We start from the raw sequence: 24,260 nt of genomic DNA, 5'->3' as shown, positions 1-24,260 counted from the left end.
TACTGTCATTATTATTATTAATTTGTTTTTATAATATCTTAAATGCTACGCATAAATAAACCTACAGTAACGTACCTAATAAATTACCCACTGTTTGCTTTATCTGTATGTATATTTGTAATATGAACAAAACAATAATAATAATAATAATAATAATAATAATAGTAGGTATATGTATTATATTGAAGATTTTATTAAAATTTTTTCCCCTCTATATTTGATATTGTGTTATCAGGCTTTGATTAATATAAACTACCTGACAAAAGTCTTGTCGTCAATCCCAGTTGCAAGAGCACCAGATAATAACTTGACTTCTAAATCAAGATGATCATCTGGAAAAGTGTCAGAAGGTGGATTTTTCATCTGTTGATCTGCATCCCAGTCATCACAAATACTGCAGAAGACCTACTGGAACCCACACAGACCCAAGATTCTCATAGAAATCAGTCAAGTTTGGTGAAGGAAAACTCATGGTTTAGGGTCGCATTCAGTATGAGGGCGTGCGAGAGATCTGCAGAGTGGATGATCAACATCAACAGCCTGAGGTATCAAGACATTTGTGCTGCCCATTACATTACAAACCACAGCAGAGGGACGATTCTCCAGCAGGATAGCGCTCCTCATACTTCAGCCTCCACATCAAAGCTTCTGAAAGCAAAGAGTGCTCCAGGATTGGCCAGCCCAGTCACCAGACATGAATATTATCGAGCATGTCTGGAGTAAGATGAAGGAGGAGGCATTGAAGATGAACCCAAAGAGTCTTGATGAGCTCTGGGAGTCCTGCAAGAAGGCTTTCTTTGCCATTCCAGATGACTTCATTAATCAGAGATGTATGGATGCAGTCCTCCAAGCTCATGATGGAGTCAGACACAATATTCATTCTTTATATTCTATACTCAACATTATTTCTGTTCAGTGATGAGACTTTAGTCTAAGCAGAGTCAGACCTTACTGTCCTAATTAAAGAATTAAAGAATAAAGGCATGATCATATATTATTGTGGTCAAATAAGTGTCATCTAGAGGCCTTTGCCTTTCATATAAGCCACTTCTGATACCAAATGATCAACTTTAGTCAGGTAGTGTACATTCTGAACCCACTTCATATCATATATCAATCATGCATTGAAGATTGTTGATTTTTAGGAAAACAGACCTTAAATGCGGCGATTTTGCAACGTCATGCAGACTGAAAATTAAAAGTTAATAAATGACAAAAATAATTGCGAGACTTGCAGCAGCTTGTTTTCAGATGTATATTTAGATTTTTTAAATATTTAAAATAATTCACCATTGAAATTCCCTGCACGCTTTCTTCTTCTCCGTTTCACTAAAAGGCATTTCTTGACATACTGGTGGAGCGGCAGACGTCCATACCAGGAAATCCAGTCCTGTATACAAGCAGCTTTTCGCTCAATGATGAGGGAGAAACTGCTCACTCAGGTTATGCCCAAATTCTTCATCCAATCTGATTCAGAGAACTCCAGAGATGAGGCCATTCCCATCACTATTTCCAACTGATTACAACCATTTCATAGATCCCAGTTTGCTTCAAGTCATTTGACTGTGTAAAAGCTTACGCTCAGAGCTTAGATGAATCCTGGGAAAAATGACTGCAGGAGCAAAATGACTGCAACCACCATCAGACCACAGAAAAACAGCACCAGCCAGAGCGGGAACGACCCTAAACACAAACACAAGAGAGTCATTTACATGTCAGATTCATGTCAGACGTACAGAAATCAATTTCAGGATTTTTAGCTATTTTGTCATGATTCATTCATTCATTCATTCAATTTCTTGTCAGCTTTGTCCCTTTGTTAATCCGGGGTCGCCACAGCGGAATGAACCGCCAACTTATCCAGCATGTTTTTACGCAGCGGATGCCCTTCCAGCTGCAACCCATCACTGGGAAAATTGTCATGATGTCTGAGTGAAATATTGACCTGCCCTCTTGCGCAAGTTTACATCCAAATATATATATATATAGACCTTTTTCTTGGAACGCAAAATTACCCATAGTGCTTTGCGTGTATGCGCAAGGAGAAGCCTCGTCATCGCTAAAGTCAACATTTTCTCTTTATTTCAAATATATAACCAGCCCAAACTAATGTAGTTCACCAAAATGTTTGACACACACACGTAGCCTGTACTGTGCCACTGACACACTGATTTAATAACCGTGACAAAGTGAAAATACAGGCTAGAGTCATTTCGAAATGACAGAAAAACACAAACCGTGATAAAAACAACACACAAAATAAAACACAAACGGCTCGCGATTAGAATGAACAGCAAATCAGCAGCAGAGGATCAATAACAGACTTTTATTGCTCATTTTTGTAAATTGCACCACTTTCATACCTGTTAAGTTTCATGCCAGTGCACTCTCTCTCTCTCTCTCTCTCTCTCTCTCTCTCTCTCTCTCTCTCTCTGTGTGTGTCTCTGTGTGTGTGTCTCTGTGTGTGTGTCTCTGTGTGTGTGTGTGTCTCTGTGTGTGTGTGTCTCTGTGTGTGTGTGTGTGTGTGTGTGTGTTAAAGAGCCACTGAGCTAACAGCTGACAGGTTGGGAACGCGCACACACACACTGTATTTCTGATGGCAGACACGTGAACTAGGAGAACGTTTTTCTCGTATTCCTGACACGCTTGAACCACATGTGACAGATTATAACGGCTTTAACAGACACATTTCTAAGTTGTGTGTCACATAAACGCTCTGTTATCCATTAAAAACGTTATTGAAACCCATTTTCGGAGCGCAAATGACCAGTTGTACACGCTGTGAACCGAAGTTTTTAGCATTCTACCGGAAGACGCTGGTCGCTATGGTACCATCCATGCAGCAGCCATGATAAAGGTCTGTATATGATACTTACTGCGGTTGGAGACGGCGTGCACCTGACAGCGGCTGTCGACCGCCACGCTCAGCATCACCACTTCATTATCTCCTTTGACGGCTTTAGTTTTAGGAGCGTCAGGTAAAAACGTCAGGTCAGTCACAACAATGCCATGAGACTCCTGGATGTAGTAGAGCTTCTGCAGGGTACATCAGAAAGCATGGTCAGTAATACTATAACGCCTCTATTATAAGACCACCAACCTGACTTCCCCAGGAAGGACATGTTCCTGGATTAACATCTATGTTGATCCTGAAACAACGTTCTAATCAGCCAATCAGAATTAAGGGATATGTTTACAGTTTAGTCTATCGCCCCATTCACACAGGGCTTCAGCGTCAACGCTTGACCGAGGGCGTGTCTGAAGTTGGGGCTGACGTGATCGTCATAGCAACGTCAGCCAATGAAATTAGTCAGCAATAGGCCACTTTCTGAGCTGGTGTATTTGCATAGATTACTCTTATTTGACCAAAATAAATTATGATCATGCCCTGATTTTGACTGATTTAATTAGGACAGTAAGGTCTGACTCTGCTTAGACTAAAGTCTCATCACTGAACAGAAATAATGTCCAATATAGAATATAAAGTCCTGCTGCAGTGGAGACAGAATGAATATTGTGTCCGACTCCATCATGAGCTTAGAGGACTGGATGTCTGGTGACTGGGTTGGCCAATCCTGGAGCACCTTGACCTTCTTTGCTTTCAGGAGCTTTAATGTGAAGGCTGAAGTTATTTTGTATACCCGAACGCTTCAAACTTACTGAAATGATTCAAACACATATAAATGAGGAATGTTTTAGTTTGGTTAAATGTTGCAGTGACTCAAACGTGGATCCTTGCCGATTATAATCCCGATTTGACATTGCCAATCTTGCGTTGTGACTATTGTGGATGCGCACATTGTGATAGCAATGCAGAAACTATATATTGTGCAGCCCTTGTGTGCGTTATTGATTTTGACCCCTGATTTTGTTGTTTGTACCTGCAGGGAAAACGCTATATAGATGGCCACAGATCCCGTCACAGTTCCAAGACCAAGAAATGTCCCCGAATCACTGAGGAGGACAAACAAACAAACATCAAATACATCATAATTCAGAATAATAAAGACAAATGCAAGAACAATAACAGAGATTTCCCCACTACCTCGCTGTCAGACAGGAGATCACTTCATTCCCACAGGGCTTGGTGAGCAGCGGCAGGAAAGCTCGACCGTCCCATTTGGTGATGTAGCATGGAGGGGGTTTGCGGTCTCGTTTGTGGGGGATTTGGACTGTATACAGCCTTAAAGCATCTTTTTGGTCCTCTACCTTTGCAAACCTGAATTTAAATTGAATATAATGACAGAACATCAGTGCATCGGACAGACTCGTGTTTGCTGCTTCTAGACCCTTCACATGTGTATATCTACTGTTTCCTGCAGCAATAAGCATGCAAACCTTATTGGCATCAAATATGCAAATCTTTAGGATGCACATTATTCTTCCTTCAGTCAGTAAAGTTTCATATATTAGTCTTCCAGAGGGACTTAAGAACAGACTCCAGACCTGAATAAACACATGAAGATATTTCTTCATCAAACTTCAATCACAGTTTAAAAAAATAAGCAAAAGTCAAATGCAAAGAAAACGTTTTATCTTAGTGAAATAGTGTGAAATTCAGGACACAATGGCTCAGTTGGCCAATCAGAACATCCCGGCTAATCAGATCACACCGTCTCAGAACTCCAATTACAACACACCATTCAGCTGACTAATTAGACCATTCTGGCTTAGCTGACCAACAGGAACATGCAGTCTCAGATGTTCAATCAGAAGACATCGTCTCAGATGGCCAATCTGAACACAACAGCTAAGACGGGTAATCAAAACACCAGCTCAGATGGCCAATCAAAACACCCCGGCTCAGCTGGCCAATCAAAACACCCCGGCTCAGCTGGCCAATCTGAACACCCCGGCTAAGCTGGCCAATCAGAACATAGCGTCTCAAGATGTCCAATCAGAAGACATCGTCTCAGATGGCCAATCAGAACACACCAGCTCAGGTGGCCAATCAAAACACACCTTCTCAGCTGGCCAGTGAGAACACACAATCTCAGCTGGCCAGTCAGAATACACAGTCTCAGGTAGCCAATCAGAACACCCCAGCTCAGCTGGCCAATGAGCACATACAGTCTCAGATGTCCAATCGGAAGACATCGTTTCAGATGGCCAATCAGAACACAGCGTCTCAGGTGGCCAATTAAAACACCTTCTCAAATGGCCAATCAGAACACACCATCTCAGCTGGCCAGTCAGAATACACCATCTCAGCTGGCCAATCAGAACATAACATCTCAGATGTCCTATCAGAATACACCATCTCAGGTAGCCAATCAGAACACACCAGCTCAGGTGGCCAATCAGAACACACCAGCTCAGATGGCCAATCAGAACACACCATCTCACATAGCCAGTCAGAATACACAGTCTCAGATAGCCAATCAGAAGATCCCGGCTCAGCTGTCTGATCAGAACACACCATCTCAGGTGGCCAATCAGAACACACCATCTCAGCTGGCCAATCAGAGCCCACTGGCTCAGATAGGCAATCAGAACCCACCAGCTCAGCTTGCCAATAAAAACACACCGGCTGAGATGGCCAATCAGAACACACTGGCTCAAATGTTCAATCAGAACACACTGGCTCAGATGGCCAATTAAAACACCTTCTCAAATGGCCAATCAGAACACACCATCTCAGCTGGCCAGTCAGAATACACCGTCTCAGGTAGCCAATCAGAACACCCCAGCTCAGCTGGCCAATCATCACATACAGTCTCAGATGTCCAATCGGAAGACATCGTCTCAGATGGCCAATCAGAACACACCGTCTCAGGTGGCCAATCAGAACACACCGTCTCACATAGCCAGTCAGAATACACAGTCTCAGATAGCCAATCAGAAGATCCCGGCTCAGCTGTCCGATCAGAACACACCATCTCAGGTGACCAATCAGAACACACCAGCTAATCTGAGCAATCAGAATACACCATCTCAGCTGGCCAATCAGAACACACCATCTCAGCTGGCCAATCAGAGCCCACTGGCTCAGATAGGCAATCAGAACCCACCAGATCAGCTGTCCAATAAAAACACACCGGCTGACATGGCCAATCAGAACACACAGTCTCAAATGTTCAATCAGAACACACTGGCTCAGATGGATAATCAGAACACACCATCTCTGCTGGCCAGTCAGAACACACAGTCTTAGGTGGCCAATCAGAACACCCCAGCTCAGCTGGCCAATCGGAACACACCTTCTCAGAAGGCCAACCAGAACCTATTGGCTCAGAAGGCCAATCAGAGGATAATGGCTCTCATAATAATGCTTTAACTTCTCCAATATTGCTCTGCATATAAAAGTAGATTATAATAGTGTAAACTCAATGTAAATTAAATAAATAATACTAAAATTGTTTGATTTGAAAACCATTTCCCAACCACTGATCTTCTGCTGACATCACATATAATTTTTATTTAATGCTATGTCAGTGACAAAGGCTAAATTCTCTTCTGCTGACAAAAATATATAAAGAAATCAAATTAATAAAGAAAACAAAATATTGATGCCCAAATCTGAGCCTTTTGAAAGCGTCAGGTATCGGGAAGTGCAACACTTGCCTGCATGCCTTGTATCGGTACGTCTTCTCTGTGATCTGAGGCATATTTTCATGCCAACACAACCCCACAGCCAGCTGATCTCCGCTCCACACGCTGCACTCGAAATCACGGCCCACCGTCACGATGTGCTGCGTTCACAAACACAAAACAGATGATGGCGAATGTCAGAAACGAAGGCTATTTTCATCACAAGAACATTTCATTAATAAATATACAATTAAAAACAACAAACAAATGAACACTTGAATTAAACACAGGTTAAAAATGCTCAAATAAAGAGCGCCAAGCAGGTGAAATACGCTTGAAGACATCATCAAAGAGTCTGCGCTAATACAAGAACTCTAAATCAAAGTTATTAAAGTTTAAAAGTCTTGTAATGACCCCCCAGTAACACTCCAGGGTTTATCCCATTCAAGAGCAAGGACCATTATGAATTTAATTGAACACCTAGATCACAGGTGTCAAACTCCGTTCCAAAAGGGCGGCAGCTCTGCACAGTTTAGTTCCAACCCTAATTAAACACACCTGATCAAACTAATTGAGACCTTCAGCTTTGTTTGAAACCTACAGGTAAGTGTGTTGAAGCAGGGTTGGAAACTAAACTGTGCAGGGCTTCAGCCTTCTAGGAATTGAGTTTGACACCCCTGACCTAGATCATGATTTTGGACTTATTTTTAATAGCTCAGCAGAAAAATTACTTGACTCCCATCAAGAAACTAATTCTAATGAGTTAATTCTTAATGTACAGGACATATAGACGATCGAAATTACGTTACTCTCAGACCCTAGGTGCCTAACATATAGGGCCCTATCATACACCCGGCGCAATACTTGTTTGCTAGTTTCAGCTTGGCGCAAGAGTGGTTTTGAGGCGTTGCGCTACGCTGTTTAAATAGCAAATGCATTAGCGCTCATTTGTGCGCCCATAGGCGTTCTGGTCTAAAAAGGAAGGCGTTCTGAGGCGGACCGCTGGCGCGTCGCTATTCTGAGAAACTATAATAGATTTTTCATTAGACCAAAACTAACCCGGTCTAAACTCCAGCGCAGAGTTGCGCCTCGCTTACACACTGCTTAATACACACAAGAGAGCAATAGGCAAATATCTTTACATAAGAAAAAATTTAAATATTAAGGATATATATAGTATATAATAAGAATAGATATAGGATATAAATATAAAGGATTAAAATTTTACAAAACATATTATTTTCTAGCCTACATAAATATGAAAAATCACTGCTTTTATGTCTTCTTCATCTCGGGAGGCTTTTTCAGTTCATTCATAACAATTTGCTTTTGTATAATGTTATTATTATTAGCAGTATTATTTATTAAATCCATATTTATCCATAGAACTGAATTTAGAAACAGTTTTGAAACGAATATTTGCACTTAACAAACGCAATTAATTATTTATAGGCTAATTGATGTCTGTGCGTAAAGGTTTCCCTATCCAAGAGCGAAAGTGAAAGTAGATCCATTATCTCTCATTCTCACGCAGTAGATGCTCTGTTTAACAGTTTTCTGTGAACTGTTTGCTTGTGAAATGCTCATTTTTTCCACTTAGACTTACTTTGCGTCCTGTAAATAGCGAATGCGCTCTTGGCGCGACGCAGCTGGCTCTTAAAGGGAATGGGAGATGAGACTGTAATTGGTTTATTCTCAAAACACACCTATAACTCATTGAGAAAATAAACTCAACCCTTTTAGACCATGCGCCACCGCGCAAGGCAGCTTTCCCGTCCTTAAATTAGCAAAAACGTGTCTTGACATGCCCTGAAAGCGTTTGCGCCCTGCGCTTTGTGCTCTGCGCATGGACCGTCAAAATAGAGCCCTTAGTGTCAATTCAACCACGTGTACAGGACATATAGACGATTGAAATTACGTTACTCTCAGACCCTAGGTGCCTAACATATAGTGTTAATACAAAAAGTACAGTTTTAAGAAATTAACTAATGTAACCTTATTGTGACCAAGCAACTTTTTAAGATCCTGCGAAAACCCTGTAATCACTCTACCCAGACAGAACACACAAGCTACCTTTTTATCCGGGCTGATGTCTATATCCTCCAGCTCATCCTTGTGGGCTCTGAAGTTCAGCTTCTCCTTCAGCGAGGGGAACTGGAGAGAGAAAGAGAATTGAACGGACAGAGCTGGAAAACATATGGGCTGCTTCTCAATATGCGTTCTTGTATCCTTGTGTAACGTCATAATCAACTGTTCAGTTCCAAAACTCCAAGACCGGCTGATCACCATGACAAGGAATCAGTACTCAGTATCGGCTGCACAATCCTGATCGGAGCATCCCTATGTACAGTATATACAGTTGAAGTCAAAATTATTCGCCCTCCTGTGAATTTTCTTTTCTTTCAAATATTTGCCACATGATGTTCAACAGATTCAGGAATTTTGACAGTATTTTCTATAATATTTTTTTCTTCTGGAGAAAGTCTTATTTGTTTTATTTCAGCTACAATAGACGCTGCTTTTAATTTTTCAAAAACCATTTAAGGTGAATATTATTAAGCAATAACCCTTAACCTTTTTTCCCTAACTTGCCTAATTACCCTGATTAAGCTTTTAAATGTCACTTTAAGCTGTATAGAAGCGTCTTGAAGAATATCTAGTCTAATATTATTTACTGTCATCATGGCAAAGAGAAAATAAATCATTCATTCATTTCATTCATTTTCTTGTCGGCTTAGTCCCTTTATTAATCCAGGGTCGCCACAGCGGAATGAACCGCCAACTTATCCAGCAAGTTTTTACGCAGCGGATGCCCTTCCAGCTGCAACCCATCTCTGGGAAACATCCACACACACACTACGGACAATTTAGCCTACCCAATTCACCTGTACCGCATGTCTTTCGACTGTGGGGGAAACCGGAGCACTAGGAGGAACCCCACACGAACACAGGGAGAACATGCAAACTCCACACAGAAACGCCAACTGAGCCGAGGTTCGAACCAGCGACCTTCTTGCTGTGAGGCGACAGCACTACCTACCTAAGTATATACAGTAGAAGTCAAAATTATTCGCCCTACAGTGAATTTTATTTTCTCTTTCAAATATTTTCCACATGATGCTCAACAGGTTCAGGACTTTTTGACAGTATTTTCCATAATATTTTTTCTTTTGGAGAAAGTCTTATTTGTTTTATTTCAGCTACTGCTTTTAATTTTTTAAAACCATTTAAGGTGAATATTATTAAGCAATAACCCTTAAACTTTTCCCCCTAACTTGCCTAATTACCCTGATTAAGCTTTTAAATATCTCTTTAAGCTGTACAGAAGTGTCTTGAAGAATATCTAGTCTAATATTATGAGCTGTCATCATGGCAAAGATAAAAGAAATCAGTTATTAGAGATGAGTTATTAAAACTGTCATGTTTAGAAATGTGCCATTCCCATTAAACCCAAAACCCTTTCAAAATAACTTGACAAGATCTTTCTCCACAAGTCTGTTCACTGCATTCATGGAATTGAGAAACACACACACTCACCTCCCACACCCTGACGAACCCGTCAGCTCCTCCACTCAGCAGAAGCGTTAGATCCAGACTGAAGCGAACACACTTCACACAGGGGTCCTGCGGGCTGAAATCCGCCTGTACTGATCCCAAATCCTGCACGGAGATCTGCGTAGAATCCTGCTTCATCTGGGCTGCGTCTCCTTCTCCTCCATCCGCATTCTGGCCTTTCCCTGCTCTCTTCCTGGCTCCACCCTTATCTCCAGTCCCTGTTTAAATGAAAATAAAACATTGTAGTTTTATTCATTGATGATGCTTAAGCTTTATCAAGGGTTGCCACAGCAGAATGAACCGCCAACTATTCCAGCACATATTTTACGCATCGGATGCCCTTCCAGCTGCAACCCAGTACTAAGAAAATGCTAGATTTATGGAAATCAATAAGATAGTGTGCTCAAAAACTCAACACTTATTTTTTTTTTTGATTTTATAAAACATAAAACTGGGCAGCACAGTGGCGCAGTGGGTAGCACAATCACCTCACAGCAAGAAGGTTGCTGGTTCAAGCCTCGGCTGGGTCAGTTGGCATTATTGTGTGAAGTTTGCATGCTCTCCCCTTGTTGGTGTTGGTTTCTTCCGGGTGCTCCGGTTTACCCCACAGTCCAAACACATGCGGTACAGGTGAATTGGGTAGGCTAAATTGTCTGTATTGTATGTGGGTGTTTCTCAGTGATGGGTTGCAGCTAGAAAGGTATCCACTGCTTAAAACAAATGCTGTTTAAGTTGGCGGTTCATTTCGCTGTGCGACCACAGATTAATAAAGGGAGTGAGCTGAAAATGAATAAATGAATGAAGTTGGTGGTTCATTCTGCTGTGGAGACCCCATATTAATAAAGGACTAAGATGAAAGGAAAATTAATGAATAAATTAAAACATTTAACTAATATATAAATTGATCACCGATTTTTTTTAATGTCAACAAAACTTCTGACCAATCATATGTTTTCTAGTATACGACATGCCCCGCCCCCTTCTTCTCCCTAACTTCCACGGTATTTGTTTTTTCTACTATGGATGTCAGTGCTTAGGGCGAAACAGTGGTGCAGTAGGTAGTGCTGTCGCCTCACAGCAAGAAGGTCGCTGGTTTGAACCTCGGCTCAGTTGGCATTTCTGTGTGGAGTTTGCATGTTCTCCATGCGTATGCGTGGGTTTCCTCCAGGTGCTCCGGTTTCCACTACAGTCCAAAGACATGCTGCAGGTAAAGTGGGTAGGCTAAATTGTCCGTAGTGTATGAGTGTATGAGGGTGACAGGCCCAGACAACAGGCCGGCCGGAATGTGTAAAAAAATTCATTCTCATATGAACAAGTCTAAAATGGCTTGTTCCAAAGAACCGATCCCGCAACCATACGGGACTAAGGCCGAAGAAGAAGAAGAAGAAGAGGATGTCAATGCTTACTGGTTTCTAACACTTAAAGGTTTGGAACTACTTGTGGGCAGGGGCGCAACTGCACATTTACTGATGGGTATGCGGCTTCAACTTTTGCGCGCCCCCTTCAATCCAACTATATTTTATAACAGGCAAGTGATAAAATGTGCAAAATATTTCCATCAATAAATTAAAGATATTTTTTCATAAAGATATCAATATGCTTCAAAAAATACAGTTTCGCAGTTCTGAACACAACTGAAATAGTATGAAGTAGTAAAGGTATAATTACATTAAGCATGTTAAATCGCAAAGAAATGCATCTCATACCACTCCACATTTCTTCTCAATTTAATTTTCCCTCAATAAATGATTATATCACCTTGACTAGCCTTGCTTTTGGACTTTTTGTACTACATTAGTCAAAACAAAATTATAGACATGGGAGTCCTAAAGGGCAAAAGAACATTGCAATTACTTCTCACATGCATACTGTGAGAAGTGTAAGGTCTGTCTTTGCAAGAACAATTGACTGAAACTGCTAAAAGTTAAATAAAAAAAGACTGTCAAATGTTTAGTGTAACAAAAAAATAAACAGAAACAAGCAAATGTTCTATTTAATTGAAAGGTTATAACTTTGTTTGTAGCTAAAATTAAAATAGTTTTTAGCTAACAAGTTACCAAAAGGCTGGATGAATCAATATAATACATATAAATTAATATGGATAACTTCAAAAATAGTTTTGGCACAATGGCGCCCCCCATATGTGTCGCCCCTATGCGCCGCATATTCTGCATACCCCCTTTTTGCGCCACTGCTTGTGGGAGAGTAAATAGATGGTTAGTTATAATTTTGGGGTGAACTATCCCTTTAAGACCGCCTGCTCTCTGATGATTAACCTCTTTAAAGTGCACAGGACAAAAGTTTAATTTAAGGTGAAAGTGACCAATCTCAACAGGATTGAGAAGGTGTCTCTTTATTTTAAACTTTCAAAGCGAGATTTAACTTTGAAATGTAGGAGATGTTGTCCTGGGGCTGAGGGTAATAAAATAACACACACACTTTCCATTTGGACTTTGAGTAGCAAAACAGCGCCATCTAGTGTGTGAAGCTGAGCTGTGCGAGCAGTTTACAATGCAATGCAGGTCAAAATGATCACAGTAAGATAACCTCCTACACTTATTCATCCCTCATTTACCCAGATTTCACTTCTACTAATTCTGTAAACATGGAAAGTGTTTAAAAACTCATCAGCGGTGTTTTGTGTTGACTAACCATCTTTGGCCGCAGGTTTCTTGTTGTGTTTGGCTTCATGAAGACTGAACTTCATTAATCTGCACGTGTCGTCCTGTCCTGCCGCCATCACATCTCCTCCCAGACACATGTTCATGGTGGCTCGAGTGTCTGTTTCATGAGTGTGCAGCAAGGTGGCGCTGTGTGCACCGCCCACCAGATCCAGACTCAGAAAATGCTGCAAAAGAGACCAAGGCTGTGTCTGAAATCGCACCTTATACTCCGTAGCAGTTATTTCTAGCCATTTCTTAACCATAGTGGACCAATCAATCCCACAACGCACAATAACAAGTGTACAACCCATGCACACTCAACAGCTAGAAAATATAATGCACTGCGAGTTCTCACGCCGAATGAATTTCCAGGTCTGACCACAAGATGGGTCTAAAGCGCAATCCTATAGGTGTATAGTTATAAAATAAAATTATATTTAATTAATGTTTGTATAAATGACTGCAATCAAAAGTATTTGTTTCATTACTAACAGACAGATTGCTGAGTGTTAAATAACTATCACAGAGGGCTGCACATTTCCATTAAGAGAGAGAGAGAGAGAGAGAGCACAGAGAGCTGCATCAGAGAAGAGCTCATTAATATGCATGACCATTCCAAATATGGTCAATACAGAGCTTCTGATACTATGGGTGTTTATTAAGTATCAAAATACATATAGCTCAATATTGAAAAGGATTATTGAGGTTGCATTTTGGCTAAATGGTTTAATTTTAAAATATTATAGAGCAGACTTCAGGAGTAAACTTTAGTTTCCTTTATATAAATTTCAGAAATCTCAAGGTCAAAAAAGATAATATTGAATTAAGATTTTATTGTAAATAATTAAAGATTATGTATTAACTAAAAAGCATAGATACTATCAATCAGATGATATAAAGTAGGTCTATCATATTATTTAAGTAGCATCTAGTATATTATGGGTGACAGCTTGTTCAAAGCACATTTTTGATCATGATCATTTAAAGGCCTTATAAATGTTCTCTCCGCTTCCTATAAAAAATATAAAAATATTATTTATAAGCTAAAATACATCAATGCTATCAATCAGACGATGTAAAGTAAGTCTATCATGTTATATACTACTAAGTATCATCTTGCCAAATTGCCCAGCCCTAAAAGGGTTTCATTTTAAAATATGATAGAGTGATTAAATGGTGTAAATTAATCCTATTTTGTTTAAATGTACATTCTGTCACCCAGCAATGCAGACGATTTGGTGAGCAAATCAAGTCAAAGGCAGATTCTGCTTGACCTGTGTATTCAGCATTGAACTCCACTGTGTTATAACTGTGATTGGGTGCTTTTATTGCATTAAGTTCTCATTTAAAAAGTTATACTGCATTGGACAATACAATTTTAATAATGTTTTTAATTTATTTTGAAATATTATTAAATAAATTATGAAATTACCCAAGGCAGCTTTAACATAACATAGTTTGGGCAAAGTTAAGATGCCTTAAATGTGTGTAAATGGTCAGTACCACAGCGTTCTTGATGCCCGTTTTGGACGCTCCTCCTCCTCCAGCAGTGATGATCAAGCCGGTCCTGGGGTCCATCTTCACTGTATACAGAGGGAACGGCGCTCTGTAAAGCTCAGGTGCTCTGCGTTTACCCATGATGCTCTCTGCTCTCTGTATTCTGGTCTGAATGTAAAGCACTGGTCAGTTTTACACACAATGAATGAATTAAGATGTAAAATAATATAACTGATATTCGTGACCCTTCCAAATATGGTCAATAGTGAGCTTCTGATTCTCCAGGTGTTTTATGATTGAGGTAAAGCTGGTTTTATATTTGCACATTCAGTGACATTGTGTGACATGCTCTCTATATTTGTATACTATCATACTTTGAATATTGGTTCTGAAATCACATGCAAGTAAGACCTAAAACAACATCAGCTGTGAACAATGCTGTACCTTGATCGTCATTGGCTGCTAATATGATTTTACTAATTAGAATATGCTAATAATAATTTTCTGAAATCATATTATTAGGGTGAAAGTCAGAATGTGTGAATATAAAACAAACTTTACCCCAATTATTTGATGGAGTATCAAAATGTATATCGTTCACCATAAAAAAACAATTATCGAGATTGTATTTTTGCCATATTGGTTTCATTTTGGATTATGACACTCTAGTTTCTCTTTACCTTCATATAAATTATGTATTAAACTCTGTATTCTAATTTGTATGTAAATTACTGATCAGTTTCACACACAAGTAATAAATTAAGATATAAAAATAATAATTAAAGTTGCAGTAGGTGATTGTCTTCAGATTGGGAAAAACCGAAACAGGGCTGTTTTATGATTGAGTTAAAGTTAATTTTATATTCACACATTCATTCAGTGGCATCTTATGACACGCTCTCTATATTGTTTATTATGGCACTTTGAATATTTTCAGTCTGAAATCAAATGCAAGTACGACTTAAAACAACATTTGCACAATTTAATTGACAGTGTTGTACTTTCAATATTGTCGTTGTCTGGTAGTTTACATTTACCTCAGTGGTCCTCATTCACTACAGTACCATCTGCTCATTTTTGAGGTAAAGTTGGTTTTATATTTGCACATTCTGACTTACTCCTTAATTCCATATATGTTATTATATACATATACACACACACACACACATATATATATATATATATATATATATATATATATATATATATATATATATATATATATATATATATATATATATTACATATATAGCTTCAGAAAAGCATCCTGTTGATGTTTGCAAATGGTAAACAGGGATATCACACTAGCTAGTAGAAAATGACTATCGAAGTACTGTTCAACTTCGATTAAACAAGTCATACTTAGATGTGATTTCAGAGCGAATACTATGGTAAACAAGCATGTCACAAGCTGTCACTGGACAAATGTGCGAATATAAGTCCAACTTCACCTCAATCTGCTCAGTAAAGCTCTTTAGTGACTCAGTTAAGCAATTTACTGGCTTTACTGTCTTCAGATAACGGGATAAAAGCTCAGTGTGTGTGGTGTTTTTGCTCCATTGACTTCCATTATAAGGATATATTTTTTATTGTACAGCCATGACAGCACATAATCATGGATTCCTAATTGTTGTTTGTTTTCCCCTGTTGGGAAGAGGCACACTTTGTCATTTTTTTACTGTTGACCATCAATTGCAGTGCAAAAAAACTTCGTTTCTGTCTTTGTTATTGAGTATAACGTTAGTTAGTGCCTGTATACGTGTGTGTGTGTGTGTGAGTCGGTAAACGCGTGTGTGCCGCGGTGTTTCACTGCACCTGTGTCTGCGGACGCTCTCCGGTGTCGTGCTGGAGTTTTCCCGGTGTTTAGAGCTCATGCCACTGTATTTCCCTTCTGGATGTCTCACAACATCAGTCATAGAACCACCATTTACTTCCTTGGTTTACCTAGGCACACGTCAGCACTGCGTCACGTCCTACGCGCCTGCGTCGCACGCGTACCGGCATGACGTCCCGCGCGCAACCGTAGTAAATAGGTGGTAGAAGAGATACAGCTGCGGTCGATAATATTTTATAAATATTTGTTAAATTCTCCATTAATTATATTTTATTAACGTCTACACTCACACTACATTTTAAACCCAACCATCAAAGTAATTTAACAAATGTAATTATTGCTGTATATTGTCAGAAGAATTAAGCTTTATTGATGTGATGTATCCGCAGCTGTATCCCATCGAGTCTTTACCGTAATACATGTAGTAACGGGTCGATAATTATTCATATTATTTGTAAATTGTTCATTAATTGTATTTTATTAACGTCTATCCCAAACCTAGACCCAACCACCACATTAATGTAAAATAATAATAATATTAATAATAATAATAATAATAAATAATAATAATAATAATAATACAATTATTATTGTGAATATTATTATAATTATTACTATTATTACTTTTGTGGATATTATTAATTTTTGTGAATATTATTATTATGATTATTGTGAATATTATTATCATTATTATTATTATTATTAATACTATTATTGTGAATAGTATTATTGTTGTTATTATTATTATTGTGAATATTATTATTATTATTATTACTACTATTAATAATACTATTATTGTAAATATTAGTAATATTATTATTGTGAATATTACATATAGGGGGAACGACGATATACATATTCATGATGCTACTCAAATATATTAATACATAAACACAATAAAAAATAAAACTCTGATTGAACAAAACAAGAAAAAGGAGAAAATAAAAAGATAAATACATGAATAAACAAAAGTAAATAATAAAAATAAATAAAACATTATACACATAAATAAAAACACATGTCATAAAGTGTGAATCATCTCAGACTGGTTTCTTGAACATGACAATGAGTTCACTGTACTCAAATGGCCTCCACAGTCAACAGAGCTCAATCCAATAGAGCACCTTTGGGATGTGGTGGAACGGGAGATTCACATCATGGATGTGCAGCCGACAAATCTGCAGCAACTGCGAGATGCTATCATCTCAATATGGAGCAAAATCTCTGAGGGATATTTCCAGGACCTTGTTGAATATATGCCACGAAGGATTAAGGCAGTTCTGAAGGCAAAAGCGGGTCCAACCCGGTACTAGTAAGGTGTACCTAATAAAGTGGCCAATAAGTGTAGTTAGGTTAGAGTCCTGGCTGGGTCAGTTGGCATTTCTGTGGGGAGTTTGCTACAGGTGCTCTCCCCACAGTCCAAACACATGCGCTATAGGTGAACTGGATGAACTAAATTGGCCGTAGTGTATGCGAATGAGTGTGTATGGGTGTTTCCCAGTACTAGGTTGCAGCTAGAAGGGCATCCGCTATGTAAAACAAATGCTGGATAAGTTGGAGGTTCATTCCGCTGTGGCGAACCCTGATTAATAAAAGGACTAAGCCAAAAGAAAACAAATAAATGAATATTTAACAAATTAAATATTTGTAATAATTATAATGCATAATAAATATTCCATGCATTACAATAAAAAAATCATAACTAAAAATAAATTAATATTATTTCTATATGAAAACAAAATCACATTTAAAAGTGAAATTAAAAGTTTCATTTCAGATTATAAGTCAAACAAAAATAAATCTCAGAAATTGTAAAAATTGAAATGTAAAAGTTTTAAATTCAATAAAAGTAATTGTATTTTTATTTGTCATTTCTGTCCCCCCTGAGAAACTTTTATGCACCATAATCAAAACAAACAAAAACAACTTCTGAATTTAAACACCGCTAATATAGCTAGCCAACCGGAAGTGTAGCAGCAGTGGAAAAAAAAGACTAAAAGGTGCTAAAAGGTCAGTCTCTTCACTCTGTTTTCCCCTGAAGCTTTAAATCCCAAAACTCCACACGTGTAATGAAGTATTTCATAATTGTTCCCCGATGAATCTCTGAGGCAAAGCGAATTTAATAATTACCAGGCTCCCGCGCGCTCCCTCGGCTTCTCTTAGCAACGAGAGCCGGGGATTATATAGATATATATTAATTAATAATAGTAAACAGGCGCAGACTTTCATAATCTGATATGTCACATTCATGCTTGAGCAGCTCCACTGATGTGATGTGATGTTGATGTGCTGTATCTATCTATGCTTTATAAAGGTCAGTTATTGATCAGCTATTTCTGTGGAATAATCGATACGGCCCTGAGGTGCTCCAGCCGAAAACATGGCGCTTTATGTAATGTCATTAGGATTAAACCAACCCTACTGAACCAGCCTGTCTCACTGGAAGAGCTGGATATTGGCTCACAGCTAGACAAACAACCATAAAATCTCGTCCTCGCCTTCGTAAAACGCAACGGCTGTTGCTAGAAGGGATACAGCTGCGGATGGAAGTTAACGAGAATTATTTAGCGTACATTACTGATCAAATCACCCATTAAATCTGTTTTATTAAGGTCTACCCTCACCCAAACCCTAAACCCAACCATCAGAGTAATTTAAAAAGAGTAATTACACTGGATATTATTCATATTTTTTATTAAATTACCCATTAATTGTATTTTATTAACGTCTACTCTTACCACAACCCTAAACCCAACCAAAAACAGTAGTTACACAGCTATTCACATTATTTGTTAAATTACCCATTAAACTACATTTACCCCTAACTTTTTAAAATGTAAATGATTTAATTTTACACCAAGAAAAAGTTTTAAATTTAACGTAATTTTAAGGAGTTCAATTATATACACTCACCGGCCACTTTATTAGGTACACCTTACTAGTACCAGGTTGGACCTACTTTTACCTTCAGAACTGCCTTAATTCTTCGTGGCATATATTCAACAAGGCACTGGAAATATCCCTCCGAGATTTTGCTCCATGTTGACATGATAGCATCACGCAGTCGCTGCAGATCTGTCGGCTGCACATCCATGATGTGAATCCCCCGTTCCCTCACATCCCAAAAGGTGCTCTATTGCAGTGGTTCCCAACCTTTTTTTACCCCCTTTTCCCCCTGAAAAATATTGTAAGGCTCCCCCTGTACATTTAATGATATTATCGTACACATAAGTTTGCAGTAGGTATGACCAAAAAAATTATGTTTTCACACAAACGGAATGTTTATTACTGTATATAGATATGTTTATGCACAAATAATAGCCTAATGTAAAATATAAAAGCCAAACATCTGTAGGCCATTTGTTTTGGGTACACCTTGGGGTATTGGGGATGAGTCGTCTGCAAATGTCTTATTAATTTGGACGGCCACGTGCATTCATCAACAAGAGCTTTGGAGCAGATAATGCACTGTGGCTGAGTCAGCGACTCTTTGCTTAGAGAAAATGGAATAAAGCCATATTTCAGGTAACTCTCTTGGTATTTCCTGCATGTCATGTTTCCAGTATTGCTAGCGCTGTGACCCGAAATGTTTGGAGCTTCCTCACCTGGTATGCCTGGGTCAATAGTATTAGCTGCTGAAGGCGAATCAGTGAGATTTTGTCTTTTTTGTGGAGGACGAGTTACAAATTTGTCTCTTTTTTTGTCAGCCAGGGGATAAAATTATTTAAGGCAACATGATCCTAATTCTCCACTGCTAAAAAAAAGTTGCAAAATAGGACACGACCCCCCACAGAGCTCGCTGAGGCCCCCTTGTGGGCAGGGACCCCTCTGTTGGGAACCGCTGGTTTATTGGATTTAGCTCTGGTGACTGTTTAGGCCATTTGAGTTGAACTCATTGTCATGTTCAAGGAACCAGTCTGAGATGATTCAGGCTTTATGACGTGTGTTATCCTACTGGAAGTAGCCGTCAGAAGATGGAGACACTGTAGTTATAAAGCGAGAGAAAGTAAAAGAGAGAAAAAGAATAATTTATTAATTTTCTTGTTGGCTTAGTCCCTTTATTAATCCAGGGTCGCCAAAGTGGAATGAACCACCCACTTATCCAGCATATGTTTCACGCAGCACATGCTGTTCCAGCTGCAACCCATCACTGGGAAACATCCATACACTCTCATTCACTCTCATATAGATATATATTAATTAATTATAGTTAGTACCAACTGACCCCGCAGAGGCTCAAACCAGCAACCTTCTTGCTGTAAGGCGATTGTGCTACCCACTGCGCCACCATGCTGCCCCAGTAACATATAATTGAAAAACTTCATTATGTGAACTAAAAACACTTTATTTATATCTTCAAGAACTTTTATAGCTTTGAAAAAAATAGCGGTTGACTGTAAACGAACATTAAATAAACACATTTAGAACATATTTCCTATTTATGAAATCTAGCCAATATTTAATTGCCATATTTATTACAGCGTCAGTATGTTTACATTTAATTGCTCATTAAAGACTTTAAAGTCAGCATGAAATCTGAAAAGTTACTCTTATTTTTATATGTATGAACCTTTAAGTATATTTTATATCATTTATGAACTATAAATAATTCAAAATAAAATATTGTACAAACAATGAAACATAATGAAATACATAACGAAAATGACAAACACTAAACACCATAAAAACTGTATTATTATAGTTATTAGGTTATCTTGACATCAAATAATGCAAATAAACTAACACAAGATCATATTTTTTGTTTCAGCATTTCTCATTTTAATTACATTTTTATATTTAAAACACTGTTTAATACGCTCTATTGACATGTCTCTTTAATATTTATTAACAGTAATAAAGTTTCTTTTCTTTCTGGGGTGTTTATAATTATGTTGAGGATAAATGTTAAAAGCTAGTCAATTAAGCACTTTGTTGCATTGTACATACATTGAATTAATCTACATGGGCTGCATATTTTTAGCTGTTGACACCGGCACTCTGTCCTTGCTCCACAAACCGTGCCCACGGAAGGGGGTGTGATGAAGAGGAAGGGGGGCATTTACCAATCCCACTATGGAGAAGGCGAATATCATGAATATTAACAGTCTGCGTGATTGGACGTTTACACAGATACGTCATCGTATTTGAGTGAATATTCATATCGCCAAGCCGTCGCAATAGTATGAATGGTGATTTCCATTTGCAGCGTTGAGAAATTTGATTCATTTAAGCGAACCGACTCACTCAGAAGATTCATTTCCAAGAGTCAATTCATTTTGATTAAACACTTGCTGTATTTTTCTAGAAGCCCCCTTTTATATATATGTAAAACACGGTTGCCTTTTTTACACTTAAATACCTTTAACAATTTAGTTAGTTTAATATTTTGTGTGCACATATTGTTATTTGACAATGTTTTAGATTATGAATTAATTGAGGTAACGTTGGTTTTAAATTCGCACCTTTCATATTTTGAAACTTGTGCCAGGATACTTTGAATACTGGGTCTGAAATTTAATGCAAGTGTGACTTTCAAAACAACATTAGCACTATCTAATCGACTGAGAACAATGCTAATTTTAGAATTAGCCAATAATACTTTTCTGAATTTAACGTTATATTGTTAAACAGGAAGTCTGAATGTGCGAATATAAAGCTAAATTTACCTCAATTACCTATTATTGAATTGCTACACAGCTTTGTTTGCTAACTTTTGATCTCTTCAGGTCGAACGATTCACAAAAGCCCAAAGAGTCGGTTCGCATGAATCATTAACACGAACCAGTTCAAAACATCAATTCCTCCGCGACTCGGACATCACGTTCGCTTGCACGTAAAAAAAAGTGAGGACGACTGAATCTCTTCGCATTTATACACAGACTGAATGAAAAGTCAGGCTCGTCTCCTGGCAGATGTGCTCTTCAAGGCGGCAGAACTGAAGCTGTGCCAACATCGCCCGTTTTCATCCACAAAACAGGGAAGTCGCGTGATTATTGATGACTTTTGGTGGAAAAAGCCCTCGTATGGAGCATACGGTGGATTTCTAAGCGTCAGCGAGGTGATCTTTTGCAACACTTTACATCTTCAAATGAGCCACGTATTGGACTGTGTTGTGTTTTGTGGATGTGTTACGGGTAAATAAATGCAGCGCTGCATGTCTGTGAGATACCGAGGCTTTGAGGAGAGAGAGAGAAGGAGAGATCCACGATTTCATCACTGAACATCTGTGAAAATCCCATGGAGTCACTACTGAAAATGCCAGGATATTTACCTTTTGTAAGCATAACAGAGAACTGCGCGTTGTGAAATGCATTTCCATGTTTCCGTCGGCACGGGAGCGCAACATGTATTTCCTGCGTGATCCCCGTATGCACAGATAACGCACAGGAAGAGAAATGCACCGTAACAGACTCTCTCAGGCCACGATACGCGCTCCGATCACGACAGCGTCTGTTTTCTCAATCTGAGCCACACTTGGCGTTTTATTTCCCTGATCACGGGGGTGTCATGTTGTTGATCTGTGGCGAGGCGTCTGGTTCAATGGTCGCGTCCTGAGTGCTGATGTTCTTCATCCATGAGCAGGATTCACCATGGAAACCCTCAGTGAGCGCTGGTGGACACCGAGGCTGGATCCTGGCTTGAGGACGCAGAGGCTGATGGATGCGGTGTAAACAGCTTCCATATCCTTTCCGCCGCCTTCATGTCAACTTGCTGAGACTTGTCTTTGGAGACATCAGAAAAACAAAAAAGCAAAGGCGTGGGGTGCATTTGTCGGAGAGCGTCTGTGGTGGGTGTCAGGGCCATCAACATGCATGCAGGGTCTAAACATGCGAGGCATGACAATCAGGTGGCCACTCTTAGCTTTGGACATCATTTCTAGGCTATCAGGTAGCATGTTTGTGGACTGCTAGATCTTGTAGTTTTTATAGCACCTTTGAGATCACGTCTCCCAGAATGCCTCGTAACCGGGCCTTTTCAGAGCCGGAGTACTCTGCGGAGTATTCAGCGGACTGCTCAGTCACCTTGCCCTCTGACCCCGGGCAGGCGGTGGGACGCACCCATGAGGTGACGGTGCGCAGCTCTGGCTGCTGCCTGTGTCTGCCGCGCTTCATGCGTCTGACCTTTGCGCCAGACTCTCTGGAGAATCTCTACCAGACCTATTTCCGACGGCAGCGGCACGAGACCCTGCTGGTGCTGGTGGTGTTCGCGGCGCTCTTTGACTGCTACATCATTGTGATGTGCACTGTGCTCTACACGGCCGATAAGCTGGCATCGGTGGCCGTGGCGTCTGTGGGTCTGGCTGCAGATGTGCTGCTGTATTTGCTGTGCCGGTACGGCCTGCTGCCGGACCGCGTCACCCGCCGCCTCGTGCCCTACGCCCTATGGGTGCTCATAGCAGCCCAGATCTTCTGTTATCTAGGATTGAACTTTGCCCGCTTCCATCAGCCCAGCGACACCGTAGGCTGGCAGGCGTTTTTCAGCTTCTCCTTCTTTCTGACGCTGCCGCTGAGACTGACCCCTATAGTGCTGATCACCAGCGTGTCCTGCGGGGTCCACACCCTGGTCCTGGGGGTCACCATCGCCCAGCAGCAGCAGGAGGACATCCAGGGTGCCGCTTTGGGGAGACAGGTGAGGAAAAACACAGCAGGTGTGGGTGATCAAATTTCGGCCCTGTCCACACAAACACGAGTGTTATCAAAACCTTTGTCCACATAAGAATCGGGTGACTAAAACTTCCTGAAAACTCTGGCCAGGGTGAAGATTTCCCAAAACTCCAGGTACTGTGTGTTCATGTGGACACTACAACTGGAGTTTTCGCCTCACGCCTGCACTGCTCCTTTCTGATTGGCCAACATGGCTGGGTTTACACCAAACGTGGAAGACACAAGTTCTGTACGTTCGTGGCAAACCCATGGCGTATTCTGAGTCATTTACACCTTTGCATTGACTTAAATACCTAATTCCTCGTTTGGTGTGAACCCATCATAAAACTACCATTATCGCCCCCTGTTGCTTCGGCGTGTCCTTAACATGCATTACAGTGTGCTCTGTTTTAATGATCTAGGCTCAAAGTCTAAAGCGCAGGGCGCAAAAGCATTAAGGGCATGTCTGAATCCACTTTTGCTATTTTAAGGACAGAAAAATGCGCTCTGCGGCCCGGTGCAAGGTCTAACAGGGTT

At 39.7% G+C, this 24,260-nt stretch overlaps 2 protein-coding genes across 10 annotated transcripts in view; one reads left to right on the top strand and one right to left on the bottom strand.

Annotated features, from left to right (window-relative positions):
* Positions 1-1,241: 1,241 nt before the first annotated feature.
* preb (prolactin regulatory element binding) overlaps positions 1,242-24,260 on the bottom strand; it is a 43,888-nt gene continuing 20,869 nt past the window's right edge. The window contains exons 1-10 of one of the 3 annotated variants that reach the window (NM_001002638.1): positions 16,062-16,191; positions 14,253-14,414; positions 12,739-12,934; positions 10,069-10,304; positions 8,605-8,685; positions 6,565-6,692; positions 4,046-4,219; positions 3,882-3,954; positions 2,877-3,036; positions 1,242-1,683 (exon numbers count right to left, since the gene is read on the bottom strand). In NM_001002638.1, coding sequence (NP_001002638.1) covers positions 1,589-1,683; positions 2,877-3,036; positions 3,882-3,954; positions 4,046-4,219; positions 6,565-6,692; positions 8,605-8,685; positions 10,069-10,304; positions 12,739-12,934; positions 14,253-14,387 — 1,278 coding nt within the window. In that variant the 5' untranslated portion in view covers positions 14,388-14,414; positions 16,062-16,191 and the 3' untranslated portion in view covers positions 1,242-1,588. Of the gene's footprint in view, positions 1,684-2,876; positions 3,037-3,881; positions 3,955-4,045; positions 4,776-4,851; positions 6,397-6,564; positions 6,693-8,604; positions 8,686-10,068; positions 10,305-12,738; positions 12,935-14,252; positions 14,415-16,061; positions 16,192-24,260 lie in introns of those variants that run through there. The other 2 variants (XM_073924884.1, XM_073924885.1) reach the window with 2 other exon arrangements.
* adcy3a (adenylate cyclase 3a) overlaps positions 17,978-24,260 on the top strand; it is a 50,497-nt gene continuing 44,214 nt past the window's right edge. For 4 of the 7 annotated variants that reach the window (XR_012391522.1, XR_012391521.1, XM_009292012.5 and 1 more), the window contains exon 1: positions 21,906-23,709. Coding sequence is in view for 3 of the 7 variants with exons in the window: in XM_009292012.5 (XP_009290287.2) it covers positions 23,035-23,709 (675 nt within the window). In the remaining 4 variants the exon portion in view is untranslated. Of the gene's footprint in view, positions 18,091-21,905; positions 23,710-24,260 lie in introns of those variants that run through there. The other 3 variants (XM_073925264.1, XM_073925265.1, NM_001162542.1) reach the window with 3 other exon arrangements.

The sequence above is a fragment of the Danio rerio genome, chromosome 16 (genome assembly GCF_049306965.1).
Source record: "Danio rerio strain Tuebingen ecotype United States chromosome 16, GRCz12tu, whole genome shotgun sequence".
NCBI lineage: Eukaryota > Metazoa > Chordata > Actinopteri > Cypriniformes > Danionidae > Danio > Danio rerio.
This window is presented reverse-complemented; position numbering and strand designations above follow the sequence as displayed.